Source organism: Ailuropoda melanoleuca, chromosome 2 (genome assembly GCF_002007445.2).
Source record: "Ailuropoda melanoleuca isolate Jingjing chromosome 2, ASM200744v2, whole genome shotgun sequence".
In the NCBI taxonomy this organism is placed as follows: domain Eukaryota; kingdom Metazoa; phylum Chordata; class Mammalia; order Carnivora; family Ursidae; genus Ailuropoda; species Ailuropoda melanoleuca.
The window spans coordinates 61,767,729-61,792,219 of record NC_048219.1 but is presented as its reverse complement, the minus strand read 5'-3'; the positions used below and the strand labels follow the sequence as shown (position 1 = coordinate 61,792,219).

Sequence of the window (24,491 nt, the reverse complement as noted above, 5' to 3'; positions counted from 1 at the left end):
GACTCCTCCCACCTTTTAGGTTTATTTTCTTTTGACTCTGAAATCATTTCTCCATGATGCAGCCGTTGGGGTCTGTGCTTTCCCTCTGCCTCTCAGTGAATTGGAATAGTCAGTTAAGTGGGACTATGACCATTTGCCTAATTAGCATTAGTTTATTGAACAGTAGCTGGGTCACGAACATTCTTCCTGCCAGCTTTGTGTGTTACCTGTTGTAAGCGACAGATACTACAGTACCTCCAGAAGTATCTCTTGCTGGAGTGAATTTTGGGGGTAAAAATTGCCCAAGCGGTGGGATGTTTCACTGTCCTCGTAACCACACCAGGTACTCTTGGAAGACTGTGCCAAAGTTCCAGGTCTCCATAGTCATTTGGTTCATCTTATTTTTTAAGACTTGGGGTTTTTCTGGGGCAACAACAGGTAAAGTCTCTGGTTATCGGCTTCAGCAGCCAAGCAGAGAGCTGCTCTCTAGCTCCCAGTGCCAATGACGTGTACACATTTCAGGTAGTGTTTCTTCCTTCTGTGGACAGAGAGAATAGGCTGCCAAGACTAAATAAGTCTGGGTCCGTCCTCTGGGCCACCATTTTTAATGGAGCTTGCCTGAGCTGCTGCTGCATATATCCACCATCTCAGTCCCTTGGGAACCAGCATTGGGTTAACATTCTTTTGCTGCTAAAACTTTCAATAATAAATGGTGGTGCTTGTGGTGATGATAGTCACAGAGATGACAACAGTGATTATCTAACATTTATTAGTACCAAGGCTCTGTGCTGAATCCTTTGTGTGGGTACTTGTATTTAATCCTCATAGCCCTTCTGTGAGGCCAGTGTAGAGCAAGATTAAGTAACCTGACCGAGGTCACACCACATAAAAATACATGGTGGATCTGGGATTCAAATCCAGGCACTTGGATTGCAGAGTTTGTGCCTTTCTAAACCCTTTGCCTTCTGCTAGGTGGAGGTTGATTCTAGTTTTCAATAAACTACAAGAGACATAGGCATCTGTCTCTTCACACCCTTTTCCCACCTCCTTCTCCTGTTCATGCCATACAGATCACATTGGCACTCAAGTTCACACCCAAATACTCTAATTGATTGTGAACCTGAAAAGAAGATGAAGAATTTTAGGAAAAACTCTGTTCTCCAGAGGGCAAGATGTTGGGAAACATGTAAGCTGTTTAAGAGAGTATTAAAATTTAGAAGTTCTGTGACTTTGAATTGTAAGTCACAAAAAAGCCCAGAAAACATGCATACTTGATGCATATTATGGTTTATGGCAAAACAATTAAAATAGTTGAGGTAGTGCCATCCTACCATATTTTCTGAAATATTTTGAAGTATAGGCATGTTAGTGCTGTTTGCTTTGGATGCTGTGACCATTTTTGTGGCATTTGAGAACACTAGGGCTTACACAATAAAAATGGCTATACCACGTCAGTGATAATTTTTTGAAAACGGTGAAAGGGAAGAGTAATCATTTTTCTGAAATTTAGGGCACATATAAAAAAAATGAATGAGAAAGAACAATAACCATCATCCCCAGATATGCCATGATTTATGTACAATATGTAATTCTTAGCAAGTTAAATGTTCAAAATATTGAATTTCCACTACATAACTTTTTAAAAATAAGTGTGCTCGGGACAGCACCTGGCATATCATGGGCACTCAGTAAATATTAATTTCCTTTCCTTCCTCTTAACCTCTCAGCCAAACTAGGTTTTTTGGGGGAGTAGGGGTGGAAGGGGAATGAAAGGGAAAGTTGTGAACGTCAATTGGAAGTTAATCCAAGAGAGGCGTTACTTTTTGGAGCACATTTGATTTTTCCAGAACGAAAATACTCTAATGTACCCAGCCAGGTTTTGTCCTCAGGCTGAGGTAGAGATGAGGGAAGCTGAATAGAAAGATGGTAGAAATGCTTAATGGACAGACTAAGTCATTCAGTCTTTATCCAAGGGAGAGGGATATAGGGAGTTGTTACTTTGGAATGTAAATATATTGTATTTATCAAATACATACAAAAATAGAATAGTAGAATGAACTCACATGAATCCTCGTTCTGGTTTCATCAACTACCAATTTATGGCCACACTTATCACTTTCGGTCCCTAGATTATGTTGAAGGAAATTCAGACATTTCATCTCATCCATAAATACTCCAGTATGCACCTCTCAAAGTTAAGAACCACCGAAAGATTGGAGCACCTGGCTGGCTCAGTTGGTGGAGCATGCAACTCTTGATCTCAAGGTTGTGGGTTGGAACCCCACGTTGGGTATGGAGATTACTTAGAAAAAATAAAATCTTAAAAAAAAAAAAAAAGCTCTTGGGTAAGGAATCAATGATCCGATCATTTAGGAAGACTACCCTGAAAGCAGCATGAAGGTTGGTTTTGGGGAGATGTATGCAGTAATAAGATACACATGACAATTATGGTTATTCCGAAAAATGTTTATTGGTACCTACTATATGCTAGGCATACAGTAAACACATTACCCTGTCCATGAGGCCTTTACAGTATCTCGCAGAGGTTTACAGCCTTGACTATTGATGCTTTTAAGTGGGATGACTCTGTTGTAGAGGGCTGTCCTGTGCATTGTAGGATTCTGAATAGCATCCTTGGCCTCTACCCACTAGATGCCTATAGCAAACCCCTCCACTACCCATTGTGATAACCTCAAATGTCTCCAGATACCTCCAAATGTCCTGGTCAGGTGCAGGGGGCCAAAAATCACCCCAAGTAAGAACCACCGATCAAGTGGAAGGGTGCAGATAAGGGACCAGGCAATTGCAGTGTATGCCATAAATATTGAAAGAACCCAGAGAAGGGGCTTGTTTACAGTGAAGTTAGTAAAAACTAGATGTGAATAGAGATCTGCACAGAGGTCTCCTGAATCTCCAGACTTCACCTCCCTCTCTCTCCCTCTTTGCCAAAACACCAGTAGATGTGGGTACCGAGGGACACCTTGTTTCCCTGTGGGCCTGCTCGATCCTACCGTGTTTGGTAGAACTGAATTGAAAGCTGAAAGCTAAAAGCTGCGGTCAGTTACTCATGCATAACCCCAGAAATATCCCGTTTATGAAAACCATGCCTAACCATCTGAGGAGGGAAATTTGGTTCTACAGGCAGACCGAAATTTGCTCAAGAGTATATGAAGAGATTTAATTCAGAATGTTGATTATAGTTTGTTCTTTCTGCAAATAAATTTCTATTGTTAACATTCTCTTTGCAGCAATAGCAGGGGTTCCTTTCTTACAATTTTACCCTTAAACCAAAAGTAAATATTGCTGTGTTCCCCTGTTTTCCTTTCAGCATGCCAGCTCGATTATAGGGTTCCGGTGGAGATCAGACTCCTTTAGTTGTACACACGGGTTATTGGGGATTTTTGGAACAAAAAAGAGGATAAAATCCTATAACCTCAGTGCTGCAGCTTGTACTTGTTATTGTTTATGGAGGAACTTCCCCCAGGGGAAATAAGCAACAACTGTTTCGAGTTAGCTCTGAGAGAAGGCCCCTATTTGGGGTGGGGGAGAAGGATTAGATCATAGCAGAAGTCCATTAAGAATTTTAAAACAATGCCATCCATCACACGGGCCTTGCTCTAAAACCCACATTCTCACACGTGAGGTCTCCTTAGGGGAGAGTCATTATTTAAAACCACTTAGGGATTCTGAGTGACAAAGTTCAGCCATGGGCGGTTGATTGGATGGAACTCTTCCCAGAAGTGTGTATATTTCTCACATGATGAACGCTATAGAGACCTTTAAATGCCTTTGGACTTAGTTCAGTGAATCCAACCACTGCCTCTTGGAAGTAGAATTTTGTGGTTAGATACCCTACTTCATAGGGTTCTTGGGAGTTTAAAACGAGAAAATCTAAGCGAAGGCTTTTTGTCAGTTGTAAAACACAGCACACGTGTATAAACGGAAGGCATCACTATCATTATTTTACCTCTGCCAATAGGCTGATGGAACCAAACTCCTAGGAGACAGTCTCTTGTGTTCGTTTTGTAGTTGGTGAGTGTTCTGCATACTGAAATCGATTTTCTTTAAAAAAAAAAAAAGATTTTCTTAAAAACTTTCGCAGTTATTTTAATTTTAGTAACTTTATTTAAGTAGAACCTGAACATAGCCTCGTCCCAGTGCCACCACATTGCACAACTCCGGGGGGCACCATTCCACGGTGGTGGCTTTGCTTCATCCCGTGGCATTCTTGCCCCTGGAACGGGACCAGCATACCCCATGCTGCAGGAATGTAGGCAGCCCAGCTGAGGTGGTTAATCCTGAGAACTTAGGATCCCACGTAGCTGCTTTATTTTTATAAACATGACCTCAGCCGCTGCTCGTTTGGTCAGTTTTTCACAATTTCTTTTGCTCCACTGTGGATTCCAACACAAGGTAAGTGTTCCGTCTTTACTGAATGAAAATGGAGGTGAAGAGAGACGTGCTGAGCGCTCACCACTTGCCACTCTAAAGGGCAAGGGTGAAGTCTGTCCCAGGACTCAGCACACTTTCCTGTGAAGGGTGAGCTGGTGGGTGTTTTGGGTCTGTTCCCGCGCAGTCCGTGCCTGGACGGCTCCGTGCTCTCCTCCACGGCGTTGCAGGCATGGCCAGTATACAGATGATGAGTGTGGTTGTGTTCAAAGAAAACTTTATGGTATTTATGGAATAGGTTTGACTTTCACATACTTTTCATATGTCATAAAATATTCTTCAGGGTTTTTTTTTTTTTTCAGTCACTTAGAAATACAGAATGTACTCTTAGTTCACAGGCCATACAAAAATAAGTGTCGGGCCATGATACACCACCCCTTGGTCTGTGCTGTTCTCACTGTGCGTCACAAGTGGCTTCTTAATCAGTGCTCCCCTGCTAAGGACAGAGCGACACTCTCCAGTCATGTAGCCTACGACGCAGAATCTGGAATTTGGGTTCAGCCCCTGCCCTGATGCTTTCCAGCTGTGACCTGGGGCAAGTCACGTGATAGCAGAGTCTCAGGATGCTCATTTGTAAAGTAGTGATAAGAATTCTTTTCCTGCCTCCCTCACAGGGCTGGTGTGAACCTGAAGTGAGATTTGAACACAAAAGCATTATAGACATGTCAAAGTATGCACGTTTTTGTATAGCCTTATTCCCAGCTCCCTCTGTTGTCTCCATTGTCAAGAAGTACATCAACATTCTAATCATCCTTCACTGAACATTTCTGGCATGAGTGTTCCGTGCTAGGCTGAGCCCTGGGATGTCCAGATGAGTAAGAACACTACCCTGCCCTCAGGGCAGAAGAGAATCTAGAGTATTATGACATGATGGAGCGTATTACGACAGCCGAGGGATGGAATAAGCCACGTGGGTAGAGACCAGCCCTGTTGGGGTGGAGGTTGGGGCTGTGGGAGAGTCAGAGAAAGCCTCCCAGTGAAAATACCGACCAAGCAGGTCTGGGGGAGGAGGGTATTTCAGGGGATGGCTTGCAAAGTGTGGTGACCTAGAGCAGCATGGAGAATTTGGGGAGCTTAAATAACTAGGAGGAGCCCAGCATGGGTGGAAGGTACTTAGGAAAAGAGGCTACCAACAGGTCGGTAGTGGAGGAAGGCAGAACTTTTGTGTGCTAGGCTGGAGTTTGGATTTTTTTCCTATGAGTACAGGAAGTCGTGGAGCAATTTAATCAGGACAATAACATAATCAACTCTGGGCTCTGGAAAATTCACTCCAGGGGAAAGTATGGAGGAGGAAATATTTGGGGCAGGAGCAGGGGCAGTGGGTGGAAACAAGGAGACCAGTTAGGAAAGCTCTGTAATAATGCAGATGTGTGATGAAAAGATGCTGAGGGGCACCTGGGTGGCTCAGTTGCATCCAGCTCTTGGTTTTGGCTCAGGTCACGATCGCCCCATCAAGCTCCGCTCAGCACAGAGTCTGCTTGTCCCTCTCCCTCCCCCTCTGCCCCTCCCCCTGTGTGTGCTCTCACACTCCCTCATGCTCTCTCTCAAATAAATAAATAAATTTTTATTTAAAAAAGGAGCTGAACTATAGGATAATAGCATTAAGAAGAATAAGGACACTTTTACAAAACTATGAACATCTTTTTTCAAAGATTTTATTTATTTATTTGAGCGAGCAAGAAAGAGAGAGAGAAGAGGCAGAGGGAGAGAGAATCCAAGCAGACTCTGTTGAGCTGAGCATGGAGCCTGACGTGGGGCTCGATCTCACGACTCTGAGATGACCTGAGCCAAAACCAAGAGTCGGATGCTTAATCCACTGAGCCCCCCAGGCACCCCACAAAACTGTGCACATTAAAATAATTTTTTGAAAGTGGAAAAACATCATAAATACACTGGAGAAATAGGATATTTAAAGGTATTGAATCCTCTTGTAAGTACAAAGGTGAACACACACGCATACACACATACACGCCGTCAGACTGAAATTCCTTAAGTTCGCCTTCAAGTTTTCTTCAAACTGGAGAGCCTGTACACTTTGTTAACAAACTGCAATGTTTAACATTTCTGAGTAGCCCACGTTACAGTTTTGACATCTAAAGAGGATAACTGACAAAGCTTTCACAGAGTATTAACAAATAGGAAAGTGTCAATCTCAGCAGAGTTTGTGATGAACTTTTGCTTAAAACTTGGTTTCTCCGTGGAATGCATCATGATTTTTTTTTTTTTCTTTTCAGAAACAGGTCCAAGCATTAAGGAACCGAGTCCAATTTCTTCACGTAAGTCTTAATGCATCTCTTTCGAAAGGAAGCCTCCTGGGCTTTTTGTAAGAATGAGTTGGTTATGGAGCATTTGGCAAACTTTGAGTTTTGATAAGACCTCTGCTCTCATTCCCTGTCTTCCCCTTTTTTTTCGTAATCTCATACTTTTTCCTTTCCTCTGTCCTTCCTTAATCCTCTTTCTTTTTTTCCCATCTGCCACTTTGAAATATGAATTTGTTGACCCACTGGCCTATGTGGCCTTAATGGGAAGGTAGTAGCTTACTTAGCTTTAGAGAGATTGCGTTATTTGCATCCTTATACCAGTTGTGACCTAAAAGCATTAACTTACAGCTATGGGAGTGGTTTGCTTTCTGTGTCATCGACAGTAGTTACCTGCTCAGGGAAATAGTGCTAAGGGAACGAGTTGCTGTGTCTTCGAGACAATCTCTAGTCCCGGGGGGGGGGGGGTAAGGAAAGGGGGGGGGGGGGAACTTGTAAGAAAAAAGAAAGAAAAGAGACCAAGTACTACAAAATTATGCGTTGGGATTTGTCTGGACCAATTCTGTCACTCTGTATGGAAGGAAATTCTTTTTTTTTTTTTTTTTAAAGGTTTTACTTATTTATTTGAGAGAGAAAGAGAGAGAGCCCAAGCTGGGGGGGGAGAGTGTGGAGCAGAAGGAGAGGGAGAAGCAGACTCCCCACTGAGCAGGGAGACCAATGTGGGGCTCGATCCCAGGACCCTGGGATCATGACCTGAGCCAAAGGCAGACACTCAACCAACTGAGCCAACTACGTGCCCCTTATACGGAAGGAAATTCTGAGCAAAAAATATTTAGGTGACTTGCCTGTTGTTACAACTGGCGTTCAGGCAGGACTAGAACCTGGGCTTTCTGGCTTTGCACCCAGAGCTCTTCTAGATGATGTTGCCTTGTGGGGAGAATCTGTGCTTTTTTTTTTCCCTAAGATTCTCAGGATTAGTCTCCATGGCTGACCTCATCACATACATATAACAGTCTGGAGAGTTCCTTTATGTAAAGCACTAAACTGTTGTAATTAAGTGTCTTACTTCAGCAGTATCATGGAAGGGTATCGTGAACCCACCAAGAGACACATGTGGACATATTTCTCTCATACTGACCCAGCCTGATTTTCATAAATGACATCTCCATTTTTAGAATTTCAGAGGAGTTTTACTAAAAACTTTCAGTCGTGCCCGTTTTGCATCTGTAAGCATAAAAAGGCAAATCATCTTTTAGTACCTACAGACTAAATTAAATTGAGTTGATGGTTTGGTTCGTCTTAACCCCAGAGTTCTTCCCAGTTCATGCTCCTCCCTCGGGATCTCCAGACCTTTTACAAACTCCTTCTGTTCACCTGCCTTCACCTGGTGAAGCAGTGCTATCCCCATTTCCAGAAGTTAACACACCAAAAGGCGGGTGGCTAGAAAAGTAGCCACCAGCACTTGGAAATTCCAAAATTCCAGAATCTTCAGCAGCATGGCATACTTTTCCCCTTACAGGTCCTGGGGCTGCTCGGAGGTGGGGGGAGGTCACACTTGTCTGTACAGCTAGCTCTTTTACACTGAAGTAGGATGAAAGACAAAGAGATTTAATTACATAGAGATCAGCCAGAGTTACTTCTGATTGGAGAAGAACACAGAAATGGTATTGAAATAGGGGGGAGATCTGCACCTTACATTTCTATTTAAAAAATAGACACCTTAGAAATTTTATTCTACTGAAAATCTCCTGTCTCTTGGAAGCTGATTTTAACTTCTTATAAGTGATTCACAGAACATAGTTCTCTTAAATGAAAGGGAATGTTCTATTTCTGTGGCCTGGAATTAATTTCAAATATAAACATCTTTGCCAAGTGGAGGAACAATTGGTTCTATTTATATGTTTTGCTGACCATAAAACTGACATCACTCCACATTGAGAAGTATTTCCGTCCCCCTCACAGAAAGATCACGGTTGGAAAAGTGTAAAAAAGTGGGTGGTTTTAAATGACACAATACAGAATTGTTAAGATGGAGGGTTTGATCTGAGGGGACCAGCAAAATGTTAGAATCTATAGGGACAGTTGATCCTTACCTGATGTTTCCTCCTTATCACCCCCTTTCTTCCTGTTATCTCTCATACTTGTAAATGTCCACGAAAATGTGTTTGTAGAGTATTTGCAATGTGTTTTCTCCGTGTTTTCTTGTCTCGTTGTTGGAAGTGTTTGATGAATAAGAAGCAGATGAGCTCACTTCATTTTCCAAAGCATCTTCACACTGAGGCTGCAACCTGCAAACTGAGGGTATCTTGGAAATCTGATCATTTCATTATTCTTTTTGTGCAAGTGCATTTGGCTGGGATTCTCATTCCATCCTCATTTTCTTAGTCCATGCCCAGCCTTCCTGACAGTGCTTGTGAAACAAATACAGAATTGCAGCATCCGCGGCAGACTCACTGAAAGCATGTATTGGCTTCCCTTCCTTACAGCAGTTTTCCACGGCCTGGACACCCTCACCGTGATGGGCATCGCGTTTGCGGCGTTTGTGATCGGAGCGCTCCTGACGGGGGCCTTGTGGTACATCTATTCTCACACAGGTGAGTGTAACCATCGAATATGAGCTGGTGTGCGGCCTCTGTGTGCGCCACACAGCAGACACTTCCGTGTTTCATTGCACGGATGAGTGGATGGAATAACGGCGAACAAGAGGGAAAGGTCGTTCCCACGGTTTGCACACGGACGTAATTGGCATCAGTTGGGTTTTGCAGAAATATAATTTGCTTTAAGCACCGTTAGAAAAGGAGTGTTTAAACTATGCTGATTGCAGTGGAGATGTTGGTGAAGGTTAGCTACTAATAAAGCTATTTTGTGGTCAGGTTTAATTAAAGAAAATTGGTATAGACAAACTGGAAATACAAACTCTTCCCTCAGAGCTCAGGACTTCAGTACGGACGTATGAACGGGCAGGAAGTGAAAAAGGAAGCTAAGATTTGATTACCATATTTGCCGAGAGGCGGGGTACTGTCCACCAGAGTCCCCGTCTCAATGGCTTCAACCAGAATTTCTTGACCCTTTTAAAACCCATGCCATATCCTCTTTGATAAGCATAAAATTCTCATGTCTTTCATCTATAAAGTTATTTAAATTTTTTAAAATGTATTTTCATGAACTGCAAACAAAAATGGCAAAACAAAGCACTTCGTTTTCAAGCTGTGTTCCTCTTCCCCCAAAATTCTGCCATGCCCCACCCCCCTTCTCTTGCCCTTTCCCCTCAGTCCCAGGGTTGAAACATTCTGGCCTGAACAGAGAACGTGTTCTGACCCCCGTACAGAAGGCATGCCTGACAAGAGGAGTCCGGTGCAGAGGGGGAGAAACAAACGGACTGCCCCTATGTTGCTTCTTTCTTAGTTTCCTTGCAGATAGATACAGCAAAGAAAGACACTCGTTTTGGCATGTGTCTAGTGAGCCAGTTGGGCTTCTCTGTCGTTGGGTCCTTGCAGTTCACACTGTGAACCCAGGGAAAAAATTGTGCTTGATTGATCAGTCAGAGGCCATGGCAGGTTCAGCCTTTCTGTTTAGAATTTCATTAATTTTCCACTGAACCATTGAACGCTCTCATCTTTGGCCTTCCCTTGGGCCATTCAGCCAGACAAGCTAAAAAAGAAGACTGCTTTAAAGGGAGGAGAAGCACGGAAGGGCATTTTGAGAAGTCCTATCTTAATCCTTACCAGAATTTTCACTTCAAATACCGCATCCTCCAGGTGAAACATTTTAGATGATGGCAGAACAAATGCTTTTGTGCTTGGGGAAGTCACACAATCCAAAGCAAAAGTTGAGGAGAGTGTAATAGTGAGGCTTGTGCCTAGTCAGTGATGTTTGAGGGAGGTATATTTCATGTGAGAGAGAAAACAAGACTCTTAACTTTAAATGTAATGATTCTGAGAACATACAGACCTCTGTGAAGCGGGTTAGGAATATTCTTCCTTGTGAATGGCTCATACAAGCACCAGAAGGGACAGCTTTTAGCAGAGTAGCATTTTAGAATAAATAATTGGTCACGGGAATACGGACACTTTCAGATCTCAGACGAGCCATTTCTCACAGTCTTTCCCAATCTCCTGCGTGGCTAGGAGGTTCTAGGGCTGTTGGCAGCTTCTGCCGTATGTTGGGAATGAACTTGAAACCACGCCAAAAAGACTCTGTTGCCCTGAGGATTTTATATGGGCTTAACATGTGCCTGCTGAGCCCTGACTAGCTTTGGCCATCGAGCTACACCCTCAAACCCTGAGAGTTCATCTCAGGCCAGGTGGGGCCAGGAAGCCAGGTCCAGGCGCAATAGGGCTGCCGCATGGCCCTTGTTCTTGGCACACACCCCACTGAACTCGCTCTGATAATCCCAGACTCTTGTGCAAAGCCAAGCTCACAAACCTGATAAAATGCAAAGCGTGGTTTTACGGCCTTTATTGCTTTGTGCATTAAATTCCCAAGTTTACTGTTCCTGCTCCCTTCCCCCACAAACCAGAGACTGAAGGGAAGGAGTTTTTACATTTTGTTAATATAGAAATAGGCTTGGAAATAGGTTAAAGGAAAACAAAACCCAAAACTCTTCCTGTTATGGTTTCTAGCAATATTAATTACTGTGATTCGGAAGTTAAAAGGTTTACAGACACTGTCACTTGGGCTCTAACCCTGCTAGCGTCACATGTGATAAAGCTTCAGAATAACTTTTTACTAACAGCCTAGGCTCTGGTTCATTTTAAAGACGTCTCCTAAGGGAAGCCAACGTCACGTAAGTGTGAAAAAGGCTCACCTCAGAACCCGGTGGTACTATCCTGTCCAGAACTCCTTCGGTTTCATACCTGGATCGGCTAAGTAGCAAGTTTAGATGAAGAGAGGTCATAGTGCAATAGCCAGTCCAGAGAAGTGTGTATACAAACACAGACTCAGTGCATTCAGTTTCCACAGTAATCTAAGCTGTGGAACTCAGACCTTATATGGCATAATTTGGGGGTTCGAGCAGCATCTGCCTCTGTGTCAAAAACAATCCTTAATTTAGACAGATTCTCTTTGATTACGCTTTCTGTTCCATCTGAACACAGAGCACAAAACCAAGTCACATGTTTGAATTGGGGAGATCTACGTACATACCTGGAATGTGTGTTAGTCTAAGGAAGCTGGGTCCCTGCTTTTTCATGTCATAGCTTTGGGCACCATCAGGGATACTTCCTGAAGGCTATATTAACCCTGTTTGGAAAACTCCACTCCTAAAACTTAAATTCTCTACTGAGATGATGCAAAGAGGAGGAACAGTTGGAATGGAAATGGTGCTGGAAAGGAACCACAGAAGCCCTACGAGTTCAAAAGTCCCAAACCTGTAGTCCGTGAAAGTTTTCTTGAGACGACAGGCAAAGTATTTAATTTTTTAGGAAAACTTTTTAGCTTTACGCACAGTAGTACAAGCACGTAGTTTAAAGTCTGAAATACTTCTACAGGACTTGTGAAGAGCATGCGTCCCCTGCCCCCCGCTCCCTTTTCTTGCTCCTCAGAGCACCATTTTTGACTCTCAGCTGATTATTTTCGACATTAATCCACATGTTGAAATAATAGAAGTTTAATATTGCTACTTCTTAACTTATCAGTTTTAGGCCTTTTCTGTCCATCTCCTACAATGGAAAATGACAATTTAGTTCTTTTTTGTCCCTGTGCCCCAATTATATATATTCATTCCCCCATCCCTACCATCCTCCGAACAGAAATATACTTAAATTTGGGGGTAGATCAATATTTACTGTTCACGTTACTGTGACAACCTAAATGCTAATCACAGTTGAGCTGTGTTAATATAATACTATTGTTCCTTCTGCATGATTTTTTTTTTTTTTGAGAGAGACAGAATGTGCAAGTGGGGCCTGGGGGGGGCGGTGTGCAAAGGGAGAGGGAATTCCAAGCAGACTCCATGCCCAGTGTGGAGTCTGATGTGGGGCTTGATCTCACGACCCTGAGACCATGACCTGAGCCAAAACCATGAGTTAGACGCTTAACTGACTGAGCCACCCAGGCGCCCCATTCCTGCATGACTTTTAATTTTCCTTAGAATTAATGATTATCCTCCCCACACACACACATATTAGCTTAGTTTTTTGTACACTTCTCACTAATTCATCTGTTGACTCTCTGCCAGCGGACTCAGTCTCCCCTTAACACATTCAGACAACAGATCTTGTACTGATTCATTTCCTTCACTAAATCTTTCCTGGAGCCTTCTTACCTGTTCCTGCCTGAACTGGTTGCTCTCTCTGTTTGGACACTGCTGTCATCTTACATTCTTTCACCGCTGTTCTGGGGGTTCCCCACGCTTTGGAGTTTTGAATGTCCTGTTTCATCTATCCCATGTCTTCCTCCTCCTTTGTTGAAAGGGTACATAAGAAGTAAATGTTTGTCACACCTTGCATGTCTGAAAATAGCCTCAGTTTATACAAACACATGGTAGATAGTTTGGCAGAGTATAGAATTTTAGGTCATAAATAATTTTCCTTCAGAATTTAGAAGCACTTCTCAGTGACCTTTAGCTCTGAAGATTACTTTTAGGAAACTCAAAGCCATTCAGATTCCTTGTCTGTTGTTGTTGTTTGGTTTGGTTTGGTTTGGTTTTTTCTGGAAGATATTTTACAACAGCCTTGATTTAGGTGTATTTTCATATTTTATGCCAGACATTAACTGAGTCCTTTCAGTTTAGAAACTCATATCCTTGAGCATTAAAATTTTTAGGATTACTTTTTTCTACTATTTTTTGTATTCTCTCATTCTAGAAATCATTTTAGAATGAAACCTCTTGGGGCATCTGGGTGGCTCAGTCAGTTAAGCATCCTACTCTTGATTTTGGCTTAAGTCATGATTTCAGGGTCGTGAGATTCTCTCCCTCTGCCCCCCCCCAAAGAATCTTTTGAATGATCCCTTAATTTTCCTTTCTTTTTCTGTTTTCCACTTTTTCCCTTAATTTCTAAGAGATTTCTTCATCTTTATATTTTAGCTTCCTACTGAATTTTTAAATACTATATTCAAATCTTTAAATTCCAAAACATATTTCCTATGAATTAAAAATATATATCCTATTTTTATCTCATGGGTGTAATATCTCTCTGAGAATACTAACAGAGGATTATTTAAGAATGAGTAGGTTCTGAGTTCGTGGGTGGGACATATTTATTGAGAACTTCCCTTAAGGTGATCTGGCTGGGCCTTTTATCGAAGAACTCCCAATAACACATCTAGGTCACTCACCCATTTCTTCACCAGCTTCCAATATTTTACTGCTGTTGTCTCCATTCCTGGGTTGTTTTGTTTTGTTTTGTTTTTTTCCTCCTTCTTTCTTGTAGGTTTATGCCTTTTAGTTTTGGTGAGATTTTCTTCCAGGCCTGTGTGTAGGTTGCAATTTTGTACCAGTTAATGTCTCAGCCTCTTGATATCCTAATTGTAATTATTTCAGTAGCTCACCCTGTAAGAAGAGTGAACTAGACTACTTTTAGTTTAGAGAAGTTTTCAGTTGCTGTTTATCAGTTTCTAAAATTTCCCCTCTCTATTCCCCAAGCTAGAAGACTTTCCTTTTGCAAACAAATCCGTGCAGGAGGATGGGTTAGATGTCGTCATCATTTATCTTTACTTTATGTAACTTGCCTTGTGGCCCCTGAACAGAATGTACTCAAAGTCTGATGACAATAAGAGGAAGAAGAGGGAAAAGGAAGGGGGTGCTAGGGGGAGGCCACCCTCCACATGTATCTGTACAGCCCTTGGACTTGAAGCTCTAGTTTAAGTGCTAGTCTTGTTACCTGAGCCAGGTATATTAACCATGTTTCCTTTTAGTAAACACAGACCTGATCTCTTACTGGCAGTAAGAACACTTAAGTAACAATGCATGTGAAAAGTCGCCTGAACTCCCAAGTCCTACAAAAATGTAAGATACTGGGGGCGCCTGGGTGGTTCAGTCGTTAAGCGTCTGCCTTCGGCTCAGGGTGTGATCCCGGCGTTCTGGGATCAAGCCCCACATCAGGCTCCTCTGCTAGGAGCCTGCTTCTTCCTCTCCCACTCCCCCTGCTTGTGTTCCCTCTCTCGCTGGCTGCTTCTCTCTGTCAAGTGAATAAATAAAATCTTTAAAAAAAAAAAAAAGTAAGATACTGAAGGCTTCTCAGATGTGTAGGCAGAAAAAAACTAAGAGTGGAAGAAACGCTGCATTTCACAGAGCAGAATAAAATGCGGAGGTCTCGAAGTGGGTGTGCCTTTCCCAGTCCCTCAGGCTTCTATTCAGCAATCGTCTGTTGAGCATATCGTGTGTTCTTAAAGCAGAAGTCAAGCACATCCTTAGGTTTACCTGAGTCAGGTGAGAACTTTTAATGAGGAGCATCGTGGGGGCTTCCTATGTTCCTAGAAGTCTGAAGTTTCTTCAGGTGAAGAGAGAAGCAGCAAGACAGATGTGACTAAAGTAGAGGGCAAGAGACTAAGTCCCCGGGATCAGAAAGATACAAGCGGGAACCCTGGTGTGACTAAAGACAGCAGGATCCACTCCTTGCACCCATGTGCGCAGGTGAAGTTAAAGTAAGATAGCTGCAGGGGCGCCGGGCCGGCTCAGTCGGTAGGGTAGGCGACTCTTGATCTCAGGGTCATAAGTGAGAGCCACACGTTGCGTATAGAGATTCCTTAAAAATAAAAATCTTTAAAAAAATAAGTAAGATAGCCACAGAAAACCAAAATGCAGGCGCAGATAGGTTGGCCATACCGCAGTGATATAGAAAGAAAGCGGTAGGCAGAGCATTTTGAAAGGATTTAAGTTCCTGCTTTCTGGGGGGCGCCTGGATGGCTCAGTCGCTTAAGTGTCTGCCTTCAGCTCAGGTCATGATCCCAGGGTCCTGGGATCAAGCAGGGAGCCTGCTTCTCCCTTTCCCCCTACTTGTGCTCTCTCTCTGTCAAAATAGTAAATAAAATCTTAAAAATAAATTCATTCATTCCTGCCTTGAAATATTGTCCCCTTTCCTCATAAATTACAACCACATCAAATTTACCCCTCCTGCTTAGTTTGCCTGCAGAAGGAATGTCTTTTAGCTCAGAGAGTAGGGAGGGACAATTTTTAAAAATGATAAATAGTGATTGAAAATTTCTGTAAACTAAAGGTAGTCTAGTTCACTCTCATTAGGAGTAAGCTTGTGAAATAATTACAATTAGAATATCAAGAGATTGAGACATTGGCTGGTACATAATCGCAACCAACACATAGGTCTAGCGGTCAGTATCTTTTTCTTTCCAGCATCGAGTAATATTAAATCTGAATCATCCCCAGGCATATCGTTTTCAATCCAGTGCTTAAGTATCTTCCAAGACAGATTCCATAAATTCCCCTTATAACTAACCAATCCCTATAATCAGCAAGTTCTTTTCTCTGTGACCTCAATCCCTATTGCTACCATTTAAACTCATTTCCTCATGTTCTGCCCTCAAGAGAGATAAAGAACAGCTGTCTGCTCTTCTTTATAATAACCCTGTTTGGGTGATATTTGCAAACATTCTCCTTTGGGCTCAATGTTTGAGATTCCTCTCACCTTTCTTTAAAATTCTTCTGTTGTTGTTTCCCCTAGAGCCTCTTCTGTTATTCACATCTTTCTGTGATAAAGTTTCTTCCCCACGACCTGCCATGCTGAAAGATGCAGAGATAAGAATCCAGTTGTGAAGCAGACCGCCTAAGAGGTGGCAGGAAATCAGATCTGGACAACTCCATGCCAAGCTAAAGAAATAAAACAGATTATCCCTTAAGAAATATATTTTCCTATTTCTGAAAACATCTCTGGCAATAGCTCAGCTCAGCCACAGGCGAATATGTGAGCTGAGTCAAATTAGTTCTAACACACCCTCCTCCAAATGCCTCCTCCCCACGTCTCTCTTCCTCAGTGGGGTGTGAAATTTTAGGAGCAAAGTGTGAAGACTGAACACATTTCTTCTGGTGACCAACTATGATTGGTCACCTTACGAGCAGCAAGGATCCTTCCTTGGACTCCTTACATCTGCTCAGTGGGGCTCCTCGGCTTAGTTCTGTGGTCCTCGCTGCCCATCTTCTCCAGAAGTAGGGTGGTTGTGTTTGTCACCCGAGGGATGTGTTAGAGAGAGTCAGTGCTCCAAGTAATGAGAGGTCACCGTGATAGCAGAAAACCAAAGGGCCCAGCCTAGAAAACCCAGGGGAACTCCATTGGCTTTTTAAGCAGAGGCATTTACACATTAAACTTTCTCATGGTGACTTTTTCTGTAGCACCACCTCCATCTGACAATGAAAAACTTTTGTCTGATTTTTAACTTGGTTATATTGAGAAATCTGATGTCTTACATGTGAAAACAGCCACCACGGCTGAAGAAGGTATTTTCCGTATTTCCGGGCAGATTCTCAGATAAAGATTCTCCTTGGCTTGGCATATTGCCTCAAAGTCAGTAGATCTCTAAATTTTTTCCCCTGAAGTATAGTTGACGCACAATGTTACATTAGTTCCAGGTGTTGACGTAGCGATTCCAAGTCTATACATTCTGCAGCGTTCACCGCCAGTGTAGCTACCATCTCTCAGCGTATGATGTTGTTTCGAAGTCCGTAGATTATTAGGTTAAGTTGACTTGTCCACCATGGCGAAATGCATCCTGCTGTCTTGAGAATAGGGGGCTTTTTTGTTCTGAGTTTTCATTTTGGACAGTGTTTTGCATTAGCACAAGAGTTTCCAAAACTGGAAGTTGAAAGACCTTTTTAATGGGCACTGATTAAAATAAACTGGCATGGCAACAAATTGTATTTGGCAAATAGACATCAGAAAGCAAATATTCAGACTTCCTGGGCAGGGAGTAGTACTGGCACTTTTCCTGCCTCTGAATAGTCAAGCACATGTCCAGTTCTGGATGAGACACTTGTTCATTGTGGATAAACGAGGCAAGGCCGTCTTGCTTCAGCTGCTATCAGGCTGCACAAATGAAGGCCAGGTGAGCCAAAAAGGGGAAGTGAAGTGTTGATTCCTCCTGCTTTTCTGGTGTAGCCTCTATTTAAATGGGGAAAAGATGTTTTTAAAATGTGCTTCACGCATGGCCGCATGAGTCCTTCTAATTGATAACATAAGGATCCAGCTGGGCGTGGATCAACATGTGGGTTTAAGGGAGCTGAATTTTTAAAATATATCACGAGTTGTTCAGGTCTCTGGAGGCTTTGGGGTTTTTTTTGTTTCGGCATTTTTGTTTTGGTTTGGTTTTTGACATCAGAATAGCTAAGAGATTTGATTTCCTTCTAGAAATAAGCTCCCACTCTGGGGAAAGTGAATTTCTGGCAGAAAAGTCACTGTCATTGAGGCAAACTTCCCCGTCTTTAATTACATACATCCATGCAGGCTAGAGGGCAATGCTGGGGAGGGTCCAGAATATAGATTGCCTAAAACACACACACACAACCAAGAAAAGTGAAAATACAGTTTCTCTGCCTCTGAGGCATATTGACCCCCTATCCCCTCTCTATCCCACCAATCCCAGAAGAAAAGATTATCAGAGGAAATCCCGCATGGGCCAAATAATGCAGCGAGCATATAAATGTCCTGAGGTTGATGCAAATGTGTGTGTTGTAGTTGTGTGGCTTGTGAAATGGATGGCAGGGAAAGCTGTAACCAGATGCAAGGGCACGAGCTACGTTTCGCAGAGCTGTTTTTTTGGCAGAGTCTTTTGAGGGGCCCCAGCAAGGGAATGGAAGTAACGGGCTCATAAGATCCTGTCCTTGAAGGGTAGAGCCTTTGCTCTGTGAGTTTTGTTTTAATGAAGCGGCCAGAGGGTTGCTTATCTCTCTGGCTGATAGCTGTGTGTTTCAGCGGGACAGGAAAGACGGAGGCTCATTCATAAACAGACCTGGCCCTCTGGGGCTTCCCACGTTGGAGGAGGGGCGGGAGACCGCGGACCAGAAGTTTATTAAGTTTCTGCTGTGACTTCTCAGAGAACAGGCAGTGTTTTTCACTGGAGCCTTGATCACTTTTCCCTACGCAGAGCCATGTTTTGAGGGCTGCCCTGAGACCATTTGCACTGAAGAAAAGACTTCGCTCTAGGGCCTTGCGCAGTGCTAAATGCAAACCATGTGTGTGACCCAGGGGTCCCTCCTCCTGCAAAGCACTGCACATTTGGCACAAGGAAGGGGCTTCGTTAAAGTGCAGTGGGATGTGTCAGGAAAAGTGGGATGCTTCATGTGTTAGGAGATGTTCTCGCTGCACCCCCAGTGAGCTGCAGGACACGGGATTGTTCCCTTGTGCGATCAGCTCAGCTCCTTCCCCGAAAGGTTTTTCTGGGAGCAGGCTTGCCCTAAGCCCCATTTCTCAGGTGGGCTGTGTGCTTGCGGCACAGTTCTCTCTGCTGTTGCTCCAGCCAAATCGAGGCTCGCCACCCCCATGTTGAACAAGTAGATTCAGAAGAAGGCCCCCAGGTGGCCAGGCCTCTCTTGCTGCAGGGTAAAGGTCTCAGCCTGCAAACGCCACAGTATCTCTATGAGAGGAGAGAGGCGGTGTTAGGAGTACGGGGCCTGGGCTGTTGGGGCACACGGTGCGGATGGTGGTGCTTGCTTCAAAGCTGCCAGTCCTGAGGATTCAGTGTCCTCTGTCGGGGTCTTGGTCACTAAAACTGCCTATCAGTCAGCTGGAAAAACGTCCTCTTCTCGCTGTGCAAGAGGCTTTAAAAACAAAAAGGAAACACCAACACACCAAACAGCTGTCTCCTTAAGGCCTGGTCTCCTCGCTTCCGCCCATGGCCAGAGAGACAGCAGACAAAACTTGCAGACGGGGAAACGTTCTCGTCAGGGATGCGCACACGTAACACGCGTCTTTCTTTGTCCCTTGTCCTCCTTCACCGCAGGGGAGACAGCAGGAAGGCAGCAAGTGCCCACCTCCCCGCCGGCCTCTGAAAACAGCAGTGCAGCCCACAGCATCGGCAGCACGCAGAGCACGCCCTGCTCCAGCAGCAGCGCGGCCTAGCCGGGCGGCCGGCCCCAGGCCCTGCGGACTTGGAAGGCTCCATCGCCGTGCCCTTGTAAAGAGAGAGTGCATTTCGATACAAAGACCACCTGTTGTAGTCATCCCCCACCCAGGGCGAATACCCATGTGACCCCTGGGCTTCCGAAACACACTAGAACTCGCGAGAAAGCCGAGGTGGCGGCCTTCTCCACCAGCCCCGCTTAGGCTTGGGGATTTTCAATGTGAAACACATGCCAGTTTTCAAAATGCTGCTTTGTCCAGGTAAGACTATCCGTAAATTGTGGGCCCTGAGATTTACCCTGACGCAAGGAGTTGGTAAGAGGATAATAAGCAGACAGTAGGACCAGTGAGGAGATGTGCCCAAAGATTCTTGTGTAACTGAACTGAGATGTAAGACAAAAGGAGTACTTCAGGATTTTCTAAGTGTGTTCCTCCACGTCTAATTTGCACCTTCTGGACGCACACTTCTCACTTTGCTGTCACACCCTCTGGGGGCTGATGTTGTCGGCTTGACGGGTGCTGCCCTCGGGGACTGCATCCTGACACACATCACAGCAACATTCCTTTCTGGTGCCCTGGGCCAAAACCAGCGCTCATAAGCTCATCAGCTCCCCCATCTCCCGCACTCACACACCGACTGCAAAAATGTCTTAATGCAAATGTTGTATTTCTTCATAAGCCTATAGAAATTGAAAGTGGCCAAAATCTGGGACTGCAGGTTTGTGCCCATTTATGACCTTGTGTTCTGAAAAACGAATGTATAAATGGGGGCAAATTTAGTTTTCAAGTAGAAGAGGAATTTGCACAGCAATGTATATGCGAGTACAGGTATGGACTGTGTCAGCTGGCACATTCGTTTTCTCAGTTAGAAAAGAGAAAATTCATTCCCCTTTTTAAAATGTTCTGTGCCTCCGAGTTGGAACTTACTCTTAAATGTATTTGGGAGAATTCGTGTTTCCACCCAAACCCGTCAGCCTGTTTAATAGACCCTTTTGTTAGAAGCGAAGCTCTTGTTCGAGCACATGGCGGATCCTGTCAGATTCCAGCTCGTTATCTGAACAGTGTCACCAAGTCTGCCAAGAAAGTGCTGAGATCTGGAAAGGGCGCTCATTTGGACTGCTTTCGTTCTCTTGCCTTAAATATTTTCCAAACTCAAAAAGGATTTGAGGTAGATTTCATTAAAATGAAATAATATGATGCCACTTTGCAGCTAAAATAAGCTCAACTGATACCTCTGTGTTAAAAAAAAGAATGCCAGAGGAAGACGTCCACGCCAATTCAGTTACTACTGAGGATAGCTTCATTGCAAGTAAATATTCACCGTTTTCCAGAATTCTCACGAAAATGACTCAGAATCCTACAAACAGGAAAGGCTAGATTCTACTCCAAAATATTCATAAACAGATCTCACCGCCCTTAGAGTAAGGAAGTTGTGCCTAGTTCTCTGAATGGAACCCTAAGTGGAAAAGGTTGATGACACCCAAGACTTGAAGGTGATGTCTGTAAGGCACACAGTAGGTGGAGATACCGAGAGTCATAGATACGATACTGATAGATCATACTAGTCACAGATGCACAGACAGACCCCCCAGTCATAGAGTAAGTATCTGGTTTGAGAAGTGTAGAGACTCAATCTGGACAATATGAACCAAAACAGATTACTTGAGAGCTAAGACTTCCAGGCTATCTACATTGACCTCTTGAAAATTTTGCAGATTTCCACATACAAATGAAGATATGAGATTAGAGCATTTATTTCCTTCAGTTAACTTTTTAACACAAGGGTATCAGAATGGAGGACTTAGATGATGCTACCTGTGTTTGAAAATAATGCGCTTTGCCTAACCTTCAGCAGAATGTATTGTTTAAGCATATTCTATGTATAAAAAAGTTTAAAGATGTCTTCAAAGAAGACTAGAGTCTTTAAGTCACTTATAGCTATATTTTACTACAAAAATTTGTGTATAAAGATATATTTAAGTGTTTTCGATAAATTTAAATTACTCCATATGAAATGTTTAATTTCAGTTACTGTGAATTCTTTTGATCAGTTCTTTGCTGTTTAAAAAACCCTTTCCATCCTATTAAAAAAGAAAATTAGCTATTAAGAGGTATTAAAAGATCCACATCTTCAGATGGACAGGGTTAAAACCTTTTGTGATTATATTTAAATGTATATTTTTGAGAGAGATGCTACATTGCCAATGATTTTATAAATAGCTTAAAATTAATTTACAGATTTATGGATGCAAACCAAAAGATTTTAAAAGAAAGAAGGAAAAAAATCATTTATTTGTTTGGGTCTTACTGTCAGAAGTATTATTCAGATCAAGAAATCCATGTTGATAAAACTGATCCTATGTTAATTGGAGAGTGAATGTCATTATGTATCTCAGAAATGTCTCTAAAAAAATGTTTCTAAAGAAAGCGTTATCTCCCTAGCTTCTTATTACAACATTTCCAATCGCTTCATACTTCACAGTTTCAATACAAAATACAAGCTATACTTTATAACAAGTTCTGCAAGTTTCTTTAAAACTGTTGTTATATTCCAGTTAAATGCTTCTGTCCACAAAGTCTTTTCGTTACTTCTACAGGCTACACCCTAATTCACAGAGACCATTTGGTTTCGTTTGTTGTTCAAGCTAAAGCTATTGTTGAAATGCTCTAAACTCCCAAGACAGAGTGTCTACGTAATACCCTCTAGCTTTTCACCATGTTTACCAGCAATTACTCTGTATTTTAGGAGTCAGAGACATCTGTCTGTTTCTATAGCATTTTCTACACAAACAAACGAAAATGGTCTTTTCCTTGTCTGTAATAAGATTGTAAACCCATTTTCTGTGTGTGTTCTGTAGTGGGCATGATTGTGGGTGTGTGGGGGTGCGCACACGCGTGCCAGCCTTTTCGTACTGTAACTACCTCATGGTGTGAGTGATACTTGTACTGCTGGGTGTGTTAACAGAGCACATTTTGTTGGGTGGCTTGTGTGTGTGTGTGTGTGACCTTTTTCCTGTTTGTTTTATCCGGGGGTTGTTCATGAAACTGACAGATGTTTTTCTAAAAAGGACTATTATCAGTTTCCAAATACAATACTTCTCTCTTCTGGTTTTTCCTGATTGAGCCTGATTTTGTTGCTGTTTTTCATCTATCAGGGTAAAAAGAGTACCCTTAAAATCCCTGTGGCCAGTTTGAACACCCCTGTTGTGTTATTTTCTCTGTTCAGTGTGTTGGCAATTTTATGACCATGCTTAGATGTATAGTTTTGATAACCACAGTTTTAAGTCCTTTATCTGTGCATAATAAAAAGATATATATCAATTCATTAATGCTTGTCTTGTTTGGTCATCATTAAATTCTACCCTCAGGATGATGTAACTTTTTCCTTGTGACTTTCTCCTAACTTGATCGTCTGTTCCAACTGTGTTGGTGAGGAGTCGGGAGTGAAGAGGCTAAGAGGAAACCCTAACTCAGTAGAGCAGAGGGACAGAATGGATAGACCAGAAGATTCGTATGGCAGGAGCTGTCACTGTTCTCGGAAAATGTGGTGGGAGACCCAGAAGTGGGTGTCAGCCCCTGCATCCGTTCCTGGCTTTTCTGTCAACCTCCTAGAAGCAAGGAACAGAAAGTAATAGTATTTGGATCTCCACATACCCCAGTGCTGCTTCCAGCCTTCTCTCTGGACCTGGATGACCACCACCTTTTAACTGCCCCAGCCAGAAATCTGGAAATTTAACTCAACTCCTCTTTGGCTTCCCACCACCAAATTAATAAATCCAAGTTATTCAGCCTCTGGAATATCTCTTTCTCCAAACCACCTACTTATTTCTACTCTTGCTGCTGTTACCCAGAATCCAAGGCCCATTATCTCTTAAAATGAATGACTACAACCGCCTAACTAGTATGCTGACTTCCAGATTTGCCACCCCCCCCCCCGCTAATTCTTTCTCCACTATGCAACCAAAAGAATTGAAAAAAGGCTCAAATCATGTCTCTTTCCAACTTAAAGCCTTTAAGCAAGTTACTGCGTGCTGATGTGCTATTGGGGGTCCTGTTGAGGGAACAGAAACCACACCGGATATTTCAATACAAGGAAATTAACATCATGGATTGGTTAAGCAGGTGCCTAGTGGCTGAAAAGACAAAAAGGGGAAACTGAGGTAATACAGAATTAATTAACACCCAAGGAGAAATTACCTCCTTGGGGCTGAAGATTGTCAGAACTTGCAGTTGGCAGGGGTCTGCTGAGTTCCAGCACCAGGAGGGAAAGGGTAGATTGGGCACTGGGAGACCAAAGCTGAGTAGGTAGCATAAATGATTTTCTGGAAAAACTCACTTGCCAAAACCAATTCAAGAAGCAACAGAAAGTCGGAAATACATAGAGTCATTAAGAAAATTATTGGTTTAGGGGCGCCTGGGTGGCTCAGTCGGTTAAGCCGCTGGCTCCTGATTTCAGCTCGAGTCATGATCTCAGGGTCCTGGGATCAAGGCCCACATCTCACTCTGCACTCAGCAGGGAGTCTCCTCCCTCTGCCTTTGCCCCTCCCCCCCCCCCCCCCCCCCCAAAATAAATAAATAAATCTTTAAAAAGAAAAAGGAGAAGAAAATCAGTGGTTTAGAATCCACTCACAACAAAAAGCAAAATTTTAAAAAAAACAAAACACTGCCAAACTCTCACGGTTTTACAGGTAAGTTCTACCAAGTTAGTCAAAGAATCAGTAATACCAGATCATGGTAATTCTTTTATTTGGGGGATGACAGGTCAAAGGGAATGAGTTTTTTAATATCCATACCTATT

General features: G+C 43.0%; 1 protein-coding gene and 1 long non-coding RNA gene across 4 annotated transcripts in view; one reads left to right on the top strand and one right to left on the bottom strand.

Annotated features, from left to right (window-relative positions):
* TGFBR3 (transforming growth factor beta receptor 3) overlaps positions 1 to 23,022 on the top strand; it is a 194,177-nt gene extending 171,155 nt beyond the window's left edge. The window contains exons 15-17 of one of the 2 annotated variants that reach the window (XM_011233549.3): positions 6,663 to 6,704; positions 9,176 to 9,280; positions 19,575 to 23,022. In XM_011233549.3, the coding sequence (XP_011231851.1) occupies positions 6,663 to 6,704; positions 9,176 to 9,280; positions 19,575 to 19,693 (266 nt within the window). In that variant the 3' untranslated portion in view covers positions 19,694 to 23,022. Of the gene's footprint in view, positions 1 to 6,662; positions 6,705 to 9,172; positions 9,281 to 19,574 lie in introns of both variants that reach the window. The other variant, XM_011233548.3, reaches the window with a different exon arrangement.
* LOC117801011 lies at positions 4,923 to 16,405 on the bottom strand. Of its 2 annotated transcripts, XR_004623309.1 has the most exons (4): positions 16,271 to 16,405; positions 13,965 to 14,098; positions 12,952 to 13,087; positions 4,936 to 5,055 (listed from the first exon to the last, which is right to left on the bottom strand). It is a non-coding gene; the product is annotated as an uncharacterized LOC117801011 (long non-coding RNA). The 2 variants fall into 2 exon arrangements; XR_004623310.1 differs by lacking the exon at positions 12,952 to 13,087 and having other exon boundaries at positions 4,923 to 5,055.
* Positions 23,023 to 24,491: the final 1,469 nt, after the last annotated feature.